The 15,852-nt window shown below is 36.5% G+C and overlaps 3 protein-coding genes across 4 annotated transcripts in view; 2 read left to right on the top strand and 1 right to left on the bottom strand.

Annotated features, from left to right (window-relative positions):
• LOC104769575 (mRNA-decapping enzyme subunit 2) overlaps positions 1-3,083 on the bottom strand; it is a 4,010-nt gene extending 927 nt beyond the window's left edge. The window contains exons 1-8 of one of the 2 annotated variants that reach the window (XM_010493816.2): positions 2,711-3,083; positions 2,429-2,580; positions 2,145-2,272; positions 1,949-2,044; positions 1,097-1,249; positions 899-1,002; positions 743-810; positions 464-665 (exon numbers count right to left, since the gene is read on the bottom strand). In XM_010493816.2, the coding sequence (XP_010492118.1) occupies positions 464-665; positions 743-810; positions 899-1,002; positions 1,097-1,249; positions 1,949-2,044; positions 2,145-2,272; positions 2,429-2,580; positions 2,711-2,796 (989 nt within the window). In that variant the 5' untranslated portion in view covers positions 2,797-3,083. The remainder of the gene's footprint in view (positions 1-463; positions 666-742; positions 811-898; positions 1,003-1,096; positions 1,250-1,948; positions 2,045-2,144; positions 2,273-2,428; positions 2,581-2,710) is intronic. The other variant, XM_010493815.2, reaches the window with a different exon arrangement.
• LOC104769574 lies at positions 4,327-9,546 on the top strand. Its single transcript, XM_010493814.2, has 18 exons — positions 4,327-4,599; positions 4,771-4,980; positions 5,365-5,460; positions 5,820-5,872; positions 6,033-6,129; positions 6,235-6,308; positions 6,425-6,536; positions 6,623-6,733; positions 6,926-7,002; positions 7,360-7,426; positions 7,560-7,625; positions 7,855-7,962; positions 8,046-8,176; positions 8,265-8,331; positions 8,402-8,469; positions 8,595-8,688; positions 8,822-8,892; positions 8,971-9,546. Exons 1-18 carry the CDS (start codon positions 4,450-4,452, stop codon positions 9,332-9,334), a joined length of 2,016 nt encoding a protein of 671 aa, XP_010492116.1. The 5' UTR covers positions 4,327-4,449; the 3' UTR covers positions 9,335-9,546.
• LOC104769573 (sulfate transporter 4.1, chloroplastic) lies at positions 11,455-15,616 on the top strand. The gene is made up of 15 exons (XM_010493813.2): positions 11,455-11,934; positions 12,036-12,084; positions 12,177-12,378; positions 12,499-12,667; positions 13,019-13,084; positions 13,173-13,280; positions 13,382-13,489; positions 13,711-13,776; positions 13,900-13,960; positions 14,091-14,218; positions 14,334-14,375; positions 14,470-14,586; positions 14,677-14,728; positions 14,832-14,970; positions 15,053-15,616. Exons 1-15 carry the CDS (start codon positions 11,587-11,589, stop codon positions 15,462-15,464), a joined length of 2,067 nt encoding a protein of 688 aa, XP_010492115.1. The 5' UTR covers positions 11,455-11,586; the 3' UTR covers positions 15,465-15,616.

Below are 15,852 nucleotides of genomic sequence, written 5' to 3'. Positions count from 1 at the left end.
TAAACGCCATCTTTCTTTGCCTTCTTCAAGACTATAACACTAGCTTATTGTCACAATTAAGAAAGATCATCAATTCACTACTTGGGTAAGAAACTCCTTTAACCTATATAGCTGGTCGCAACCATTGTCATCCATGATCCAAAAGGATTCACAACTCTCCAACTATCCATCATTTACAACAACCCTTTCATTCTAGAAGAAACAAATGACATAAAACCAAATACCGAAGAAATAGAAAAAGGTACAAGCGTATGAACATATCCAACGGTTTTGCTATAGACAAACCCACCAATCCAACCGCATCATAACTCCCAATACCAATCCAACCCATATCTGAGACTGATTGACCAGTCAAGCTGAAAAATCACATTCCATCGCCGCCTGTAAGATAGCTGACGTGTCGAACTTGAAGTTTCTGAAACTGCTTTCAGGTACTATGTCCTGAGGATGGTCGACTTCAGGCCTTGTGTTGTGGCTTTCCATTGAGGCTGTCCTGAGTTCAGGCTTTGTACTGTGGCTCTCCATTGTTGTTGTTGTCTTGAGTTCAGGTTTTCTATTGTGGCTTTCTACTGTTGTTGTCTTGACTTCAGGTTTCCTATTGTGGCTTTCCACTGTTGCTGTCCCGTTCCCTCCAACAATAGTCCTTGCATTCCACACGCAGAGTGCTGTACAAAGCATATGAAGTCAGATCTCTGCCACAAGCCTCTCTTTATATGAATGCTTGGTGAAAAAGACATCAAACCTTTAAGGGGCTTGTTAGGTCTCCGTGCTACAGGTGACGGATGTTTTAGTATCCACGACTTCAACGACCTGCACAAGTTTGTAATCTCTATTGTTATGCACCAATAACAGAAACCACCCAGAAATATATGTGGATAAATAGGGAGCCACTACTCACGAAAGAAAAGGTGCCACCATGTACAGTTTGAGACCAGAAACTCCATGAGTTATCACCTCATTACTTGCTGGCTGTAGATGATCGAGCCGGTGCCATGTAATTTCCTACAAGTATTCCACAACAAATAAACATAAGAGACTCATCATCATACAGACGCAGACAAGATCACACTCACAAGGTCAATTGTTAGATACACACACTGATTTCCTTCTTTGTTTGTGGTGCAAAAAGTGTATCCTCAGTCACCCCAGCAACTATGTATAGTCGTACTCTTTGCTGCCTGAATACAAACTCTATATATTCTTCTTTCTTGAGTAGCTTTGAGACATCAAATCCAGTTTCCTCTAAGACCTGTTTTAGGCATGGAAGAACAGTACATAAGACAGCCTAAACAAGTTTGACAAAATATTCAATTTTTCACTATTAACCCATAATCCAGGTCTATACAAACAATCAGCAGCAGACATGCAGCATGTGAAATGGTAACTGCACCGGGAGAATAGCACTACAGAAAGACAAGTAAACCTTTTGAGCTTTGACCATTTCTATACCAATGAGATAGTAAAAAGATACAGAGAGCCTACATAGTTGACCATTGACAGCAGCACTATTCTCGTTTGCAATAGATCCTGTCTACTGGTGACCTAAGTATATTCCCTTCCTCAATTATATTAGCTCACGTAGGAAAATATATTTCCAGTACCTAGGGAGTACGTGCTATGACCAAACTGTTAAACTAGTGTGAAAATAAGATACCCTGTTGTTCAGAGCAGAAGATATAAGAGAGGTTATCTTTGCTATTATTTCACCTCAGTTATCTATAATTAAAATTCATGCACACATTATGTTGACTCATCTTCATATGTCAACAATTAATAAAGTAGAACGAATGCATCCACTAAGCGAGTTTAATCTTCCCCATAAGTTCTAATTACAAAGTATTTTAATATGCACTAATGATCAATGAGTGGCGGTTGTTGGATTATGCTACAAAAGTGCAAAATAAATGAACCACACAAGATACAGGAACACAATAGAATGGATAGTAACCTCACGAATGGCACAAGCATGGTCTTCTTCATCCTTGCTCTTCTTTCCGCGGGGAAAGCTCCAGCTTGATCCTTTCCAGCCCTTCACCAACAAGCACTGCATACCAAAAAAAGAAAAGAAAAAGGTAAGAGTAAACCAAAAATGTAATTAGAAAAAAGTATCTGGAAACATAAGTATCACCCCAAAGGGGTCTAACCCGTTCATATGTCTCATCCAGGATAATAGCTCCAGTGACAGGAACTCGACACTTGTAAGAAGTAAAGTCTTTGAAAATGTCATCAATATGAGTAACATAAGGTCTCAACACATCACAGCTGTTGAATACTAAGCCAAGTCAAGGAAATAAAGATCCAGAAGAGAACAATAGCAAATACAGAAAGAAGTCAAGGCTATGTGGCAGCATCTGATTTTGAAATTATGCAAATGAATCGTAATGGGTTATTTAACACTGAAAGCAAACGAAATTTCAAGAAAGGATACAGAGGGAAGTAAACTCTTTCAAGGACAAGGACTTGAGCTTAGGATCATTCTCTACAGCATTATCTTCATAGTACCAATAAGCATACTCCACCAGAAACAGAATTCTCTCGAAAGACTGTTGATCTTCTTCAGGGACGTTCAAAACGAATCGACTGAAAACCAAAAAAAAGCCATCACAAAGCATTACCCAAAATCAATTCCGAGCCCATCGCTTCACTCTCTCTACCGAGAACAATTGAAAAGAAAAAAAAAAGAAAAACTGGATTGATTTGATGAGATTACCTGCAAAGATCATCAAGAAGTTCCTTGGAAGGAAGGCAATTACCGATGTTCTTCGATGAACTCGAAGATCGATGGAGACCCGACATTTTTTTATTCCGTCTTCTAGTAAGTGAATTCTTCGTATTAAAACCCTAATACTGGATGAGAGGAGGAGCTATCTCTATCTCTATCTATCTATATCTATATATATATATATATATACTGTAGGACTTAGGAGGTAGGTATAAGCTTTTGGTTTCAATCGGAGAAGGTGGTGGAGTGGATGGTCTCTCGTCGGTGAATCTGATCGCGTCGGAGAAGAATCTGAGAGTGCGACGAGACGACGATTGATGATTGTGTGTATCTTAAAAAATGGTGGGCCCTTCTTTGGCCCTTTATAGCTGATGGAAGTAAAGTGCGCTGCTGCCTGCTGCCGTGTGTCTATTCTATTAGGGTGGATCAAAATATCCGAGATCCGATCCATGTTTCCATTGGGTCTCATTTTTATTATTTTTTATTGTAATTTTTCTTTTCTTAAAAATTCATTTGTCTTCATAAAAATTGAAAAGTTCTTTTTATGAAATTATTTTTTACGCATCCAAATTTTAACACATATTTTCAATTTTTCAACTATAACAGACAAACCAATTAAACAAACATTTTTTTTTTCATTGGGTGTTCTTGTAAAATACAAGGAGATTAATTGTATTAACCTTTTTTTTTTCTATCTTGATGAAATTTCACATTTAACAAAATACATAAACAATGTTGATGAAATTTCACATTTTTAAAAATATATAATTACAATATTATGTTTTTTTTTTACCGAAGAAAACAACTACTTAATTAATTGCTTTGAAATTGAACAAATTATTTCTAAATTTAAGTTTTTATAACCTTCGTTAACATGTTTTTAAATTAAATAGCTAAATTTTTCAGTAATTTTCAGAAATTGTGAATTACAATTTTGTACTGAGGATGAAACTGATTTTTACCGGATAGTAATCTTTCTAGGTTTTTACCTTTTCCTCAGCTTCATTGCTAACTCTTGTTTGATTTCTACTCTTCAATCTATATCTTGTAAAACAAAAAGATATACAAAATTGAAATAGAAATAAAAAATTGTTCTTTGCCAGTATGAATCTTATATAACCTTTATGACTGTTGCTGCTTTGAAGTCCAAAAAGTGAGTCAAATTTTTGAAAATATTGCTTTATGATTATGCTTATTTTAGATACATACTTAATTTATTAATAAAAAAATATGTAGTGACAAACTTATAATTCATTATAAAATATAAATATTGGTAATATATTTAAAATTACTTATCTTATCACATCACACAAATTTAAAGTGTACAAATAATTAATTATACGAATGTAAAAATGTTAAAATAGGCCAAACATTATACGAAAAAAGAAGGATTGATTCCCTAGCTTTGTCTTGAATAATATCTCTATTTCAATATTTTAAATAGCTAAGTTTGAATCAATTTTGTTTTGTTGTTGAAAAGAAAAAGTAATAAATAAATAGCTTTTTTTTTTGTTTTTGGGTAAAAAATTTGGTAACTATTCATTAATTCACATTTACAGTACGTGCAAATGCAAGTGCAAAAACGTCAAAGTTAATCACCAGTAAAAACTTTGACCGTGGCCGAGAGAGAGAGAGAGTTGTCTCATTTTCAGTAATTCACAAAAATTGGTACTATTCGTTCCCCGAGGAGATTTATTCGCCGTAGTAAGAAGATCGAACAATAGAACATGTCGTGGCTGCGAACGGCCGTCAATAAGGCGGTGGAGGTCGGAAACCGTAAAAACATCACCCGAACCGTCAAGAACTATGCCGACTCCGTCGTCCAGCAGGCTGGCCAAGCCGTCGCTGAAGGAGCCAAACTTTTCCAAGACCGCATTGTAAATTTCTCATTTCCTTTTACTTATTCCCGTTTCTAATTGGTATTTAGGTCTAATTTCTTTAGATTCTAGTTTCGATTTTGTCATTTTCTCCATATTTGTGAACTTATTATATAGTGCAGTTGTTACTGTAGCTACTACATGAATAACCCGGATTGCAAACTTTTACAGGGTGTTGGGGCCTTCAAGAGTGTTAGTCAGACGATTCAGAGATTAGAAGAAGCTGCAGTCTCATATAGAGGTCATGAAAGGGCATTGCTGATTACTAGATGGTTAAATGTTCTCAAGGAGATTGATAGAGCTACTCAAAGTTCTGTAAAGGATAAACAGATTAGCTCAGAGGAACCACTTGCTTCTGAGGAATCAAAGAGACGTGAATGGGTAAGTATTCACGATAGGACGAAGTTTGCAATGAAGTTTACTGTTCTCTCGCTTCCTAAATATCAAGAATACTACTTAAGTAGAGAATGTTATGATCTTTAGTGGTGCTGGGTTAAGAATCTTACATGTTCCTGAACTGGTTTTGTAAAAGAGAAAGAGGATGACGTTTATAAAGAGGTCATCATATCATCCTGCATTTTAGAATTTCAAGAATTTTACTTAAGTACAACAGTAGATCAGATTGTTATCCTTAGTAATATAGGGTAACTGTTTTCTGTTAAAAGGGTTTGATTATCAGTGAGTTTCTAATCACTATTCTGCTTTTAATTTCATATGTTGTATTTATGACCAATTCCACTTCAGAAGATACCTTTCCATGTGTAGGTTTTGTATTACGACCCAGATATAGGTGGTGAGCCACTAAATTTCCGTGATGTTTTTCTGCAAAGTCAAGCTCTGGAGGGCATCGTTCTGTCCATGGTAATCTTTCGCAGCTTCAACGTTATCTTTTGGTGGCTATCTGATAAGTAATAACAATCAGTACCCACCCTTTCTCTAGTTTGGATATATATGTAAGGGTGGACTAGTAGGAACCTGAGAGATGTAGCATCATTGATTTGATTTCACAGTGTTAATTCAAGATAATGAAATGTAAAGAAAATGTATAGCTTGGCAAAAAGAAAGTAAGGAACAGCTTAAGTAGTCTTTTGTATGTTCTGAGAACCTGTCATTTATCTTGTTTCTCGGAATGTTCTGCATATCGTACTATATTTATATTATTGGGATATGTGAAATATGTACCGTCTATGGGGGTTAAAGGTTTGACTGTTCTATTACAGATTATTGAACCACCACATGACGAAGAGATTACTCTACTCCTGGAGATGTTTGGGTGAGTCGGCTGGTATTCCAAATTGCATTGCCAAAATTCATGATGCTATAGTTGCCAAAAGTCTATGGGAGTCTTAAGACTTTTTCTTGGCAAAACCGACACAGTTTATTGCTATTTCATACCTAATGCGGTTATTCATAGATCTTAACATTGTTTTCAGGCTTTGTCTGAATGGAGGAAAGGAAGTTCATGATGCTATAGTTAGCAGTATGCAGGATCTTGCTACAGTATTTTCGAGTTACAAGGATGAAGTTTTGGTAACAGCTTGATCATTAAAAAGTCAGCATTATGTTAATTTATGGGTGTTTGGATTCCTCCTAACTGGTGTATTCTTCTATGTTGCTTGGGGTGCTCTTCGACAGGTTAAGCAGGACGAATTGCTTCAGTTTGCCCAAAATGCCATCACAGGTTTGAAGATCAATGCTGAAATGCTGAGGTGATAAATAAAGATATTGATGTGCTTTTTTGCTCTCGTTTCCTTTCATGAATGAATGAATGATTCATAGGACATTGCTCATCTTGCATTGATTTTAATTGAATTCATGTTTTCAGAATTGATGCTGAAGCTTCTGATCTGAGAAAAAAACTCGAAAAGATAAATGCCTCTCAAATTCCACAGCAAAATGAAGATAAGGAACTTAAAGAGGCACCTTTAACAATAGAGGTGAGAGTACAGCATTATCTCCAAGCCCTTTTTTTCTCCCTTAGCTCATTTAGGTAGTTCCATTTTATAGACTTCTCATTTTGCAGGCTTTTAAAGAAACACTTGCGAAGATTCGTCTTTGCTCCAGACTAGAAGGTCTTCTAGTTAGAAAGAGACAACTAAGCAACGGTGATTCACCAGATATACATGCTCAGAAAGTAAGTCTGTGAGCTTTATTAGTCTCAAATTATATAAGTTGATTGGTATCGTTAATTATCATCTTGTTCTACTTGTTTGTGCTGATAGGGAATGTTAAGAGTTTCATGTATTCAATGAGAGCATATCATTTCTTGACTTCTGAAGGAGAATGTTAATTATGGAAAATAAAAGATATTTTTTCTTTGAACCAGGTCGACAAGCTCAAGGTGTTATTAGAATCATTAGCAAATTCAACTTCCAAAGCCGAGAAGCGAATATCAGAGAACAGGTTAAACTTCTTATCGACTTCAGTTGATTTTTTTTTCTGCAATTAAGACTTTTTTGTGGTTTAATTTTGATATGACATGGTACATTCACCAAACCAGAAGAGTAGCTTTCAAGTCTCGTACTCTTTGTATGCATGTTCAGCAAATACAGCTGAGACAAAGTGCAATTCATTCCTCATTTATTTTCTGATTAACTATAACATATGCATATCAGATATATGAATTATGGGACCGCAAGACAATGCTGAGCCTCATCAAAGCTTTTCTTGTTACCTCTTAGTGCTATTGAGCAAATGATTAGTCTGTGGAAGTAAAAATACCATCTATGGGTACCAATGGTCCATTTTCTCTTTTCGCAGACTTCAGAAAGAGGAGGCACTAAAAGCTCGTGTGGTGAAAGCAAATGAAACCGGTGAAAAGGAAAAGGTCTTTGTCTCCCGCTTTTTAATTTCTTCTTTTGAATATTGACTGCAAAACAAACACTAATAGTTGTAGCATTCTTTGGCATGTTCATCCGCTCCCAGTATTAAGGTTCTTTGCTATGATTTACTGTGTACAGGAATTGGGTGCAGAAATTGAACAACTTGAGAAACAAAGAGATGAGCTGGAAGCCGAACTGAAGAGGGTAATTGAATCTTCTCTATTAAATTGATTTCTTGTTTTATTCTGGAGGTTTACAAACACACGCTTGAAACAGACGAAAATTTTTTCTTTCCACCTGACAATTCTTAATTGTATGAATGTAAGCTCATCATGCTGTTGAATTGAAATATAAATATTTTTTATATGATTCTATGTATTTAGCTATGATTATTTTGGTACGGAAGGTATATCAATGAATATTCTCCATGTAGGTAAATATATCATTAGCTGCTGCTCAAGCACGGTTCCGTAATGCAACAGAGGAGAGGGATCAATTTGGTGAAGCCAACAATCAGATAATCGCTCACCTGAAAACAAAGGTGGCATATTCTTATAGATGAGTAGCTCTTATGCTTAACAATATCAACGTGAAATAATTTGCTTATGTTGATTCTGCGTGTAGGACGATGACCTGTCTAAATCAGTTGTAGCTTGTAAGAAAGAAGCAGAAGTTATTAAGACGTGGATTAATTTTCTTGAGGATACATGGCTTCTTCAATGCTCATATACCGAAACGAAGGATAAACAGACTTTGTATTCTATCTACTCTCAGCTGCTTCTCTCAATACATCTTGTTTTGCTGCACGGACACAATAATTAATCCATTGAATGCATGTCTTAGGGACGAATTGGAGAAGCATGAGGATTATTTCTCAGAAGTTGCCTTTAATAAACTTTCTGTGTACAAGGTAACCTCTGTACTTTGATCTAGTAATTGATATATGACAGAACTAACACAAAAAAAATCATATTGTGCAGAAGGAGGTGGCACCTTTAATCAGTCGTATAGATAATTATGTGGAAAACCTGAAGAATCTGGGTCCTGGGTAATTTCCTCTCGTTGAATTGAATTGCTCCATTACATTGCTTGGTGTCTGACTAATAACACTAGTTGGAGTGTAACTGTACCTAGCAGTAGTGGTGACATTTTCGCATGTGGTGGTGGTGACAGGTCGGAGAAGCCGCCAAATGCCGATCAGGGAGACAATCAGGTTTCAAACCCGAGGAAAATTCTGGAGCAGGAGTATATAGACTATGAGACCAAGGTAAGAATTGCTGCTTAGTAGGTCCTTTTTCATTCAGACCCAATGACTGGGACCAAATTCGACTCTGCATGGTTGTGCTATATTTTTCTCTTTGTTCGGTTGCTCTTCCTTGTCACTGATTTGGTTTTATCAGATCATTACTACCTTCAGCATTGTCGACAACATGAAAGAGCAATTCCAGGTTCTCCAGAGCAAACTGGAAAAGTGAGTGGAAACATAACTCTTTGACCTTTTAGCAATCCTAAGTTTTGAAACCCCTTCTGAAATCCTTCATGATTCCAGAAAGGAAGACCGGCGTGTGAAAGAGCTATTTGATGACATGGAGAAAATGAGGCAGCAATTTGAATCCATAGCGAGGCCAATGTTAGAGATAGAGATTCCATCACCTAAAAGCAGTGCTTCATCACCCAAATCTCCCGAGCCCAGCAGTGGCATGGATGCTCCAACTGAATCTACTCTGTCCCAAAAGTCAGAGTCGAGCAAACCGCCTGAGGCACCAAAAACTACTGCCGGTTCCAGTCAGGAATTTAACCCTGAAGCCGAACTAGCCGAGCTTGAATCTGAATTTGGTAAGGTGGCACGTGATTACTCTGCAGATGAGGTTGATGGATGGGAATTTGATGAACTTGAGAAAGAGCTGCAGTAGTAAGTAGTCCAGCGACTCAAATAATATGATCATCACACGCATGTCCACCACATACACTGTTATGTTTTTTCTCGTACCTTTTTCTTTTGCCGCGTTACTCCAAAGTTTATTCGCTAATCGGTATGGTAATTTTATGGTAACTGCCTGTTGACTGTTGTATGTTTACTTGGAACATATAAAAAACAAACGTAATTAAAACTGTGTTTAACCTTTTTGAAATTTCTGACTCGGCATGTCAAGTGGGCCAGACCTGCCTTGCTAGCCTCACTGCGGAATTTGCAATGTCTTTACTCACAATCAGTGCCGGCCCTTACCTAAAGCCCGTAAAGCAAGGGCTTTAGGCGCCAGAGTATATTAGCGATTTAAGGGGCATCAATTACGTAAACGTTGCGGTGGTACAGTGGTTGGGTATGCCTTAATTCACCTTCAGTAGCAGTTTTTGTAATTTTTTTCTTCTAATGCCTTTTAATGGGCAAAAGATTTTTTTTTTGCTTTAGGCAGCAAAATTGGTTGGGCCGGCACTGCTCACAATGAATCGTCTCTCAAGAGAATCCATTCCTTGTTGTTTAGTGCATGTCGTTCTAACGTTTTCCTTCTACATGGGAATCTAAATTTGGACTATGGGACCATCAAAGACGGATAATAATCAAAAGCTTGCCTTGATATGCCTCTTAGAGGTATGGAGCGGATATATCAGTTCTCCAATTGTCTTTTGGCAGACTTGAGAAAAAGGTAGGTATCAAAAAGTGAAAGGTAGGAAAATGTCCTTTTCTCACGCTTTTAAATGTTTATGAAATATGTAAACGACATTTTTGAGATAACCTTCATCAAAGGTCTCTAAGCCTTGAAGGTTTTTTGAAATAGGAAAAAAAACAAAAAAAAAGACTCAGGATTTATTTAGTGAAGTCTCTCATGGTCATGTACACAAGAGTTGACCCACACTCATCGACATCATGAATCGGACCGGCTTAACGTCTATCTTCACTCTGAACTCTCAACACATGTTTTATTCCCCCTCCCAATCTTTATACAATTAAAAAAAATGATCGCATAATTATAAAATTGTCGTCAAAACTGGCACGCAGGCCACTTGTATTGGTCCTATTGGACAACCTTCATGAATTCTATTCAAGTATTAGAGAGATACGTGACGAAACTAACCAGTGACAACAATTGCTCTTAACGTAATTTAATTCAAAAACATATTTTGTAATAACAAAATTTAAACGTCATCGTAATCGTAATCTAATTAGGCTTCTAATGGCATCTCCAATCCACCTCTATATTTGCTTTTTAACTCTATTTTAAAGTAAAATCTACTCCAACCCATCTCTATTTCTACCTCTATAATAGAGATCTCTATTTTTTCCTCTATATATAGAGGAACTCTATTTTTTCCTCTATAATAGAGTTGAACTTTTTTATTTATAAAATGGTCCTTGAACTTTTAACATTTTTATATTTATGATCAAAATAAATAAAATATATATTTAAATAGTTTAATAATAATTTAATGAAGTATATTAATAGGATAATTGATTATAAAATTAAAAGAAAATTTATATAAAATTTTATTAAATATAAATAACTTAAATATATTAGCTTTTATTCATGCCATAACATTATTTTTAATACAACAAAAACTAATTATTTAATATTCTGGTAAATTACTTCCGGATCCACCAATAACATTATTTTTATATGATGCAATGTATTTCTTTTAATAAATGTGATATTTAAATAATATTTATGAATGTTAAAATTTTAAATAATATCATAATTTTATGAAAGTTTTACAAATACTAAAATAAATGGGTCAGTTTGCAACTTTTATTAGTAAAAGGTATTAATAGTAAAATAAAAAAGGAATCTCTACAAAATATTCTTTTTTAGAGGAAAAAAATAGAGGTATCCATTGGAGCAAAAGTTACCTCTATTATAGAGTTCATCTATTTTTAATATATTAGCTTTTATTCATGCCATAACAAATCAATAATGGTATCAACTGTATAAACAAATCTATTTTTGATTTGTTTAGATAAAAATAATAATAATATTTTTTTTTTAAAGTTAGTTTGAAACAAAAAAAAAAATTAGAATTGACCACACAGCACTAGAGAGAGAGAGTAAAGAAGGGTTGGGTTTGTGGAATCACTTTAATTTTATTGGTCATTCTCTCTTCTCAGAGCAACGGATCCGTTTCTAAAAGTGCGCCAACCGTATGAGCGCATAGATAGATCATCATCATCATCATGTCCTACGCATCTCTCAGCGTCAAGGACCTAACCAGCCTTGTTTCTAGATCCGGAACCGGTTCGTCTTCTTCATCTTCTTCTCCGCTCAAACCTCCGGGTCAAACCCGACCCGTTAAGGTCATCCCGCTTCAGCATCCGGACACCTCTAACGAAGCTCGTCCTCCTTCAATCCCTTTCGACGATATCTTCTCAGGATGGACGGCCAAGATCAAGCGTATGAGGATCGTCGATTGGGTCGATACTCTGTTTCCTTGTTTCCGATGGATTCGAACTTACAAATGGAAAGAGTATTTGAAGCTCGATCTCATGGCTGGTATCACCGTCGGTATAATGCTTGTTCCCCAGGTCTATTATATTTTTCTCTCTCTCAGTTTCGTATAATATCTTCAGATTTGTTTCCATATATATCAACTCTGAAGCTTGTGGAGTTTTTGATTTGATGTTAGGCAATGTCGTATGCGAAACTAGCTGGTCTTCCACCAATATATGGTTTATGTAAGCTTCTTGTCAATTCAGAGAATGCTATGGAGTTCTTCTGCTCTTCACAAGCCTATTCATGTTTCAATTTTATGAATTATTTGATGCAGATTCGTCTTTTGTGCCGATATTTGTGTATGCCGTATTCGGCTCATCTCGTCAGCTTGCAATTGGACCTGTTGCGTTGGTGTCTCTTCTTGTTTCTAATGCTTTGGGTGGAATCGCTGATACAAATGAGGAACTACATATTGAATTGGCCATTTTGTTGGCGGTTTTGGTTGGAGTTTTGGAGTGCATCATGGGACTCTTGAGGTAATACTATATGTTTTCTTTAGAAATTAGGCGAAGGGAACAACGTAACTGATATCTGTTAAAAGCAGAAGTCCTCTAATTGTGCCATGTTGCATTCCCTTGTTTGTGATTTCAATCCAGGCTTGGATGGCTTATACGATTCATAAGTCACTCTGTCATATCTGGATTTACAAGTGCTTCGGCCATTGTGATTGGGTTATCTCAAATAAAATATTTCCTGGGGTATAGCATTGCCCGGAGCAGCAAGATTGTCCCAATTGTAGAGAGCATAATAGCTGGAGCTGATAAGGTGAAACTTCCATTTCCAGCTTTAGACTGTTCAAAGAAACAGTTTCCTCTTTGGCTAAGGTCTTCAAATCGGGTTCTATAAGTATCATCTAGACTGAGATTGTTTTAAAACCTCTTTATATTTCGATCTGCGTATTCTTTTTCTATCCACTGCCTCAAGAACTGTAAGTACCTGCTGGTGTAACTTTTAGTATATCTGGTTCTCCCTATATCCTTATGTAGCTTAGACTATACTTTGAATCGTCATGGTATGATGATTTTGCTTGTATATCATGAATCAGTTTTGTTAAAGAAAGCATTTTGTTTCTACTTATTTTTTACTTTGTTTATATGGATCTTTTCTGCTTTGTAGTTTCAATGGCCACCTTTCTTGATGGGATCTCTCATTCTGGTGATCCTTCAAGTGATGAAGCATGTGGTATGAGCTTTGATCTTTTCAGAGTTACTAGGGAAGTATAACTTTCCGTTATATAATATGGTAATAAGGTTATGGTATTGCATGGCAGGGAAAAGCAAAGAAGGAACTTCAATTCTTACGAGCAGCTGCGCCACTCACAGGGATTGTGCTCGGTACAACCATTGCAAAAGTGTTTCATCCGCCTTCCATCTCTCTGGTCAGATCGCTGACGAAAGAAACTAAATTTACCTTAGTTTCCTTGTTGAGCTACATAATGGTTAAGTGATTGCAGTAATAGCAAAATTTAGTATGTTTCAGGTGGGAGAAATACCTCAGGGCCTTCCAACATTTTCTTTCCCAAGAAGTTTTGATCATGCAAAAACATTGCTTCCAACATCAGCTCTCATTACTGGTGTTGCCATATTGGTGAGACATCAACATCATTATTTTTTTATCAAAGTAGGCATATGGGAACGGCAGAGCTGAACCTAATCATGAGAAACTATAAACAAATGGAGATGGTTTATCTGACTTTCTACGAAAACAGAAGAATATAATTTCTTGTATAGATTTGGATAAGTAAAGCATGTCAATTGATATTATGTTATGTCGTTCTCTAATAAACTAGTTCTACATTTTGTATCCAGGAATCTGTGGGAATTGCCAAAGCACTTGCAGCGAAAAACAGATATGAGTTAGATTCAAATTCAGAGGTATTGTACTTGACTTAAGAAGCTTGAGTAGGAGCCCAATTGTTATGGACTTCGGTTCTTTCTTCTTTTTCATTTACGGCGGTTTTCACTGAAAACTCACATGTTTCTACCTTCACTGGACAGTTGTTTGGTCTTGGTGTTGCAAATATATTGGGGTCACTATTTTCCGCATACCCATCTACAGGTACGTTATCTTGAGATGATAAAGCCATTTGTAATTGACGATACGGATATAACCTGTTATATATTTCATAAATATATACATTTAAAAGTTAATTGACATAATCTGTGAATGTCCTGAATGCAAAATGTAGGATCCTTTTCTAGGTCAGCTGTGAATAATGAAAGTGAAGCTAAGACTGGCCTATCAGGACTAATAACAGGAATCATTATTGGATGTTCTCTACTCTTCTTGACACCAATGTTTAAATACATACCCCAGGTCTGTCTGCCTGTGGTGAATATTTCAATTTCCAGTACTTGATGCTCTTTCTGCACGGCGAAACTAGATTGTGGCTCTTAACTTTCACTCTGTCGCTTCTCTCTTTCGAATTCAGTGTGCTTTGGCAGCAATAGTGATATCTGCCGTTAGCGGCTTGGTAAGTTCATGTAAACCCACCTGCCAAGAAGCGAAGATGAATTTGGCTTCTGGTTTCTTATTTGTACATGTACTTTTCGGATTCTTATCATTAGGTGGACTATGACGAAGCTATTTTCCTGTGGCGTGTGGACAAGAGGGATTTTACGCTTTGGACCATCACTAGCACAACAACATTGTTCTTTGGAATAGAGATCGGTGTCCTTGTTGGTGTGAGTATTTAGATACTCTTCTTATGTTCACATTCATCTAATTAATGTATGTATGAAAGACTCACGCAGTTGCAATGCTTGCAATTTTAGGTTGGTTTTTCACTAGCATTCGTGATCCACGAGTCTGCAAACCCTCACATTGGTAAGAGGAATTCCGTTCAATCGCCTCTCACATCACATGCTTATTGAAACAGCCTAGTTTTCTAACTTGGTTTCATTTGTTATCTTGATTATTCTCCTGGTAGCTGTCTTGGGGCGTCTTCCAGGCACCACTGTGTACAGAAACATAAAGCAGTATCCAGAGGCTTACACATACAACGGGATAGTGATAGTCCGAATCGATGCTCCTATTTACTTTGCCAACATAAGTTACATCAAGGACAGGTGAGAGAGGCATTTATTTTATTTATCGTTGTTGTATGAATCTTTAGAAAGACTAACAAACCCCATGTATTTGAAAATGCAGACTAAGAGAATATGAAGTAGCTGTTGACAAATACACAAACCGGGGACTGGAGGTAGAGAGAATCAATTTTGTAATCCTGGAGATGTCTCCTGTTACACACATAGACTCGAGCGCGGTGGAAGCCTTGAAAGAACTGTACCAAGAGTACAAAACAAGGGACATCCAGCTAGCGATATCAAACCCGAACAAAGATGTTCACCTGACAATAGCAAGATCAGGAATGGTGGAGCTTGTTGGCAAAGAATGGTACTTTGTGAGAGTACACGACGCAGTACAGGTGTGTCTACAATACGTACAGAGCTCTAACTTGGAAGACAAGAAAACAAGTTTCTCGAGAAGGTATGGGAGTGACAACAATTCATCCTCCTTCAAAGCGCTGCTGCAAGAGCCATTGTTGTCAGTGGAGAAATAAAAGGATATATGTAATGTAAGTAATAGGTTTGGTGTATAGTTCTATTGAGAAATTTGTAAACAGCATACAGTTTTCATTGTATGTTTGTAACAACAACATTCTTATTTTACACAAATAAAAAGAAAAAAATAGACCTTGGTGACATTCAGACACAGAGCTTATCTCCTCTCAATACTCTTTACTGAGCAAAAAAAAAACCTAAGTTTAATTTAGGAGGGAATACAAATCTTAAATTCGAAACCCTAGATCTGTTGGGTATCTCGATTTCTCGAATTGCATTGGTGTTTAGAATCATTTAGAGTTATGCCAGTTACTCACCGTCTGTATTTAACTAAGTTTCATATATAATTCGATTGATATAGGAAGGCTGGGAGAATGATGAGACAGT

This window comes from Camelina sativa, chromosome 20 (assembly GCF_000633955.1).
Source record: "Camelina sativa cultivar DH55 chromosome 20, Cs, whole genome shotgun sequence".
NCBI classification, from domain to species: Eukaryota; Viridiplantae; Streptophyta; class Magnoliopsida; order Brassicales; family Brassicaceae; genus Camelina; species Camelina sativa.
Note: the sequence above shows the minus strand (reverse complement) of the source record. Positions and strands in the feature narration are given on the sequence as shown.

Coding starts and splice junctions, on each gene's coding strand:
- LOC104769574 (XM_010493814.2), top strand. CDS start 4,450: ATGTCGTGGCTGCGAACGGCCGTCAATAAGGCGGTGGAGGTCGGAAAC. Junction 6,130..6,234: donor GTTACAAGGATGAAGTTTTG/GTAACAGCTTGA, acceptor GCTCTTCGACAG/GTTAAGCAGGACGAATTGCT. Junction 8,689..8,821: donor ATATAGACTATGAGACCAAG/GTAAGAATTGCT, acceptor TGGTTTTATCAG/ATCATTACTACCTTCAGCAT.
- LOC104769573 (XM_010493813.2), top strand. CDS start 11,587: ATGTCCTACGCATCTCTCAGCGTCAAGGACCTAACCAGCCTTGTTTCT. Junction 12,668..13,018: donor TAATAGCTGGAGCTGATAAG/GTGAAACTTCCA, acceptor TCTGCTTTGTAG/TTTCAATGGCCACCTTTCTT. Junction 13,777..13,899: donor AGTTAGATTCAAATTCAGAG/GTATTGTACTTG, acceptor TTCACTGGACAG/TTGTTTGGTCTTGGTGTTGC.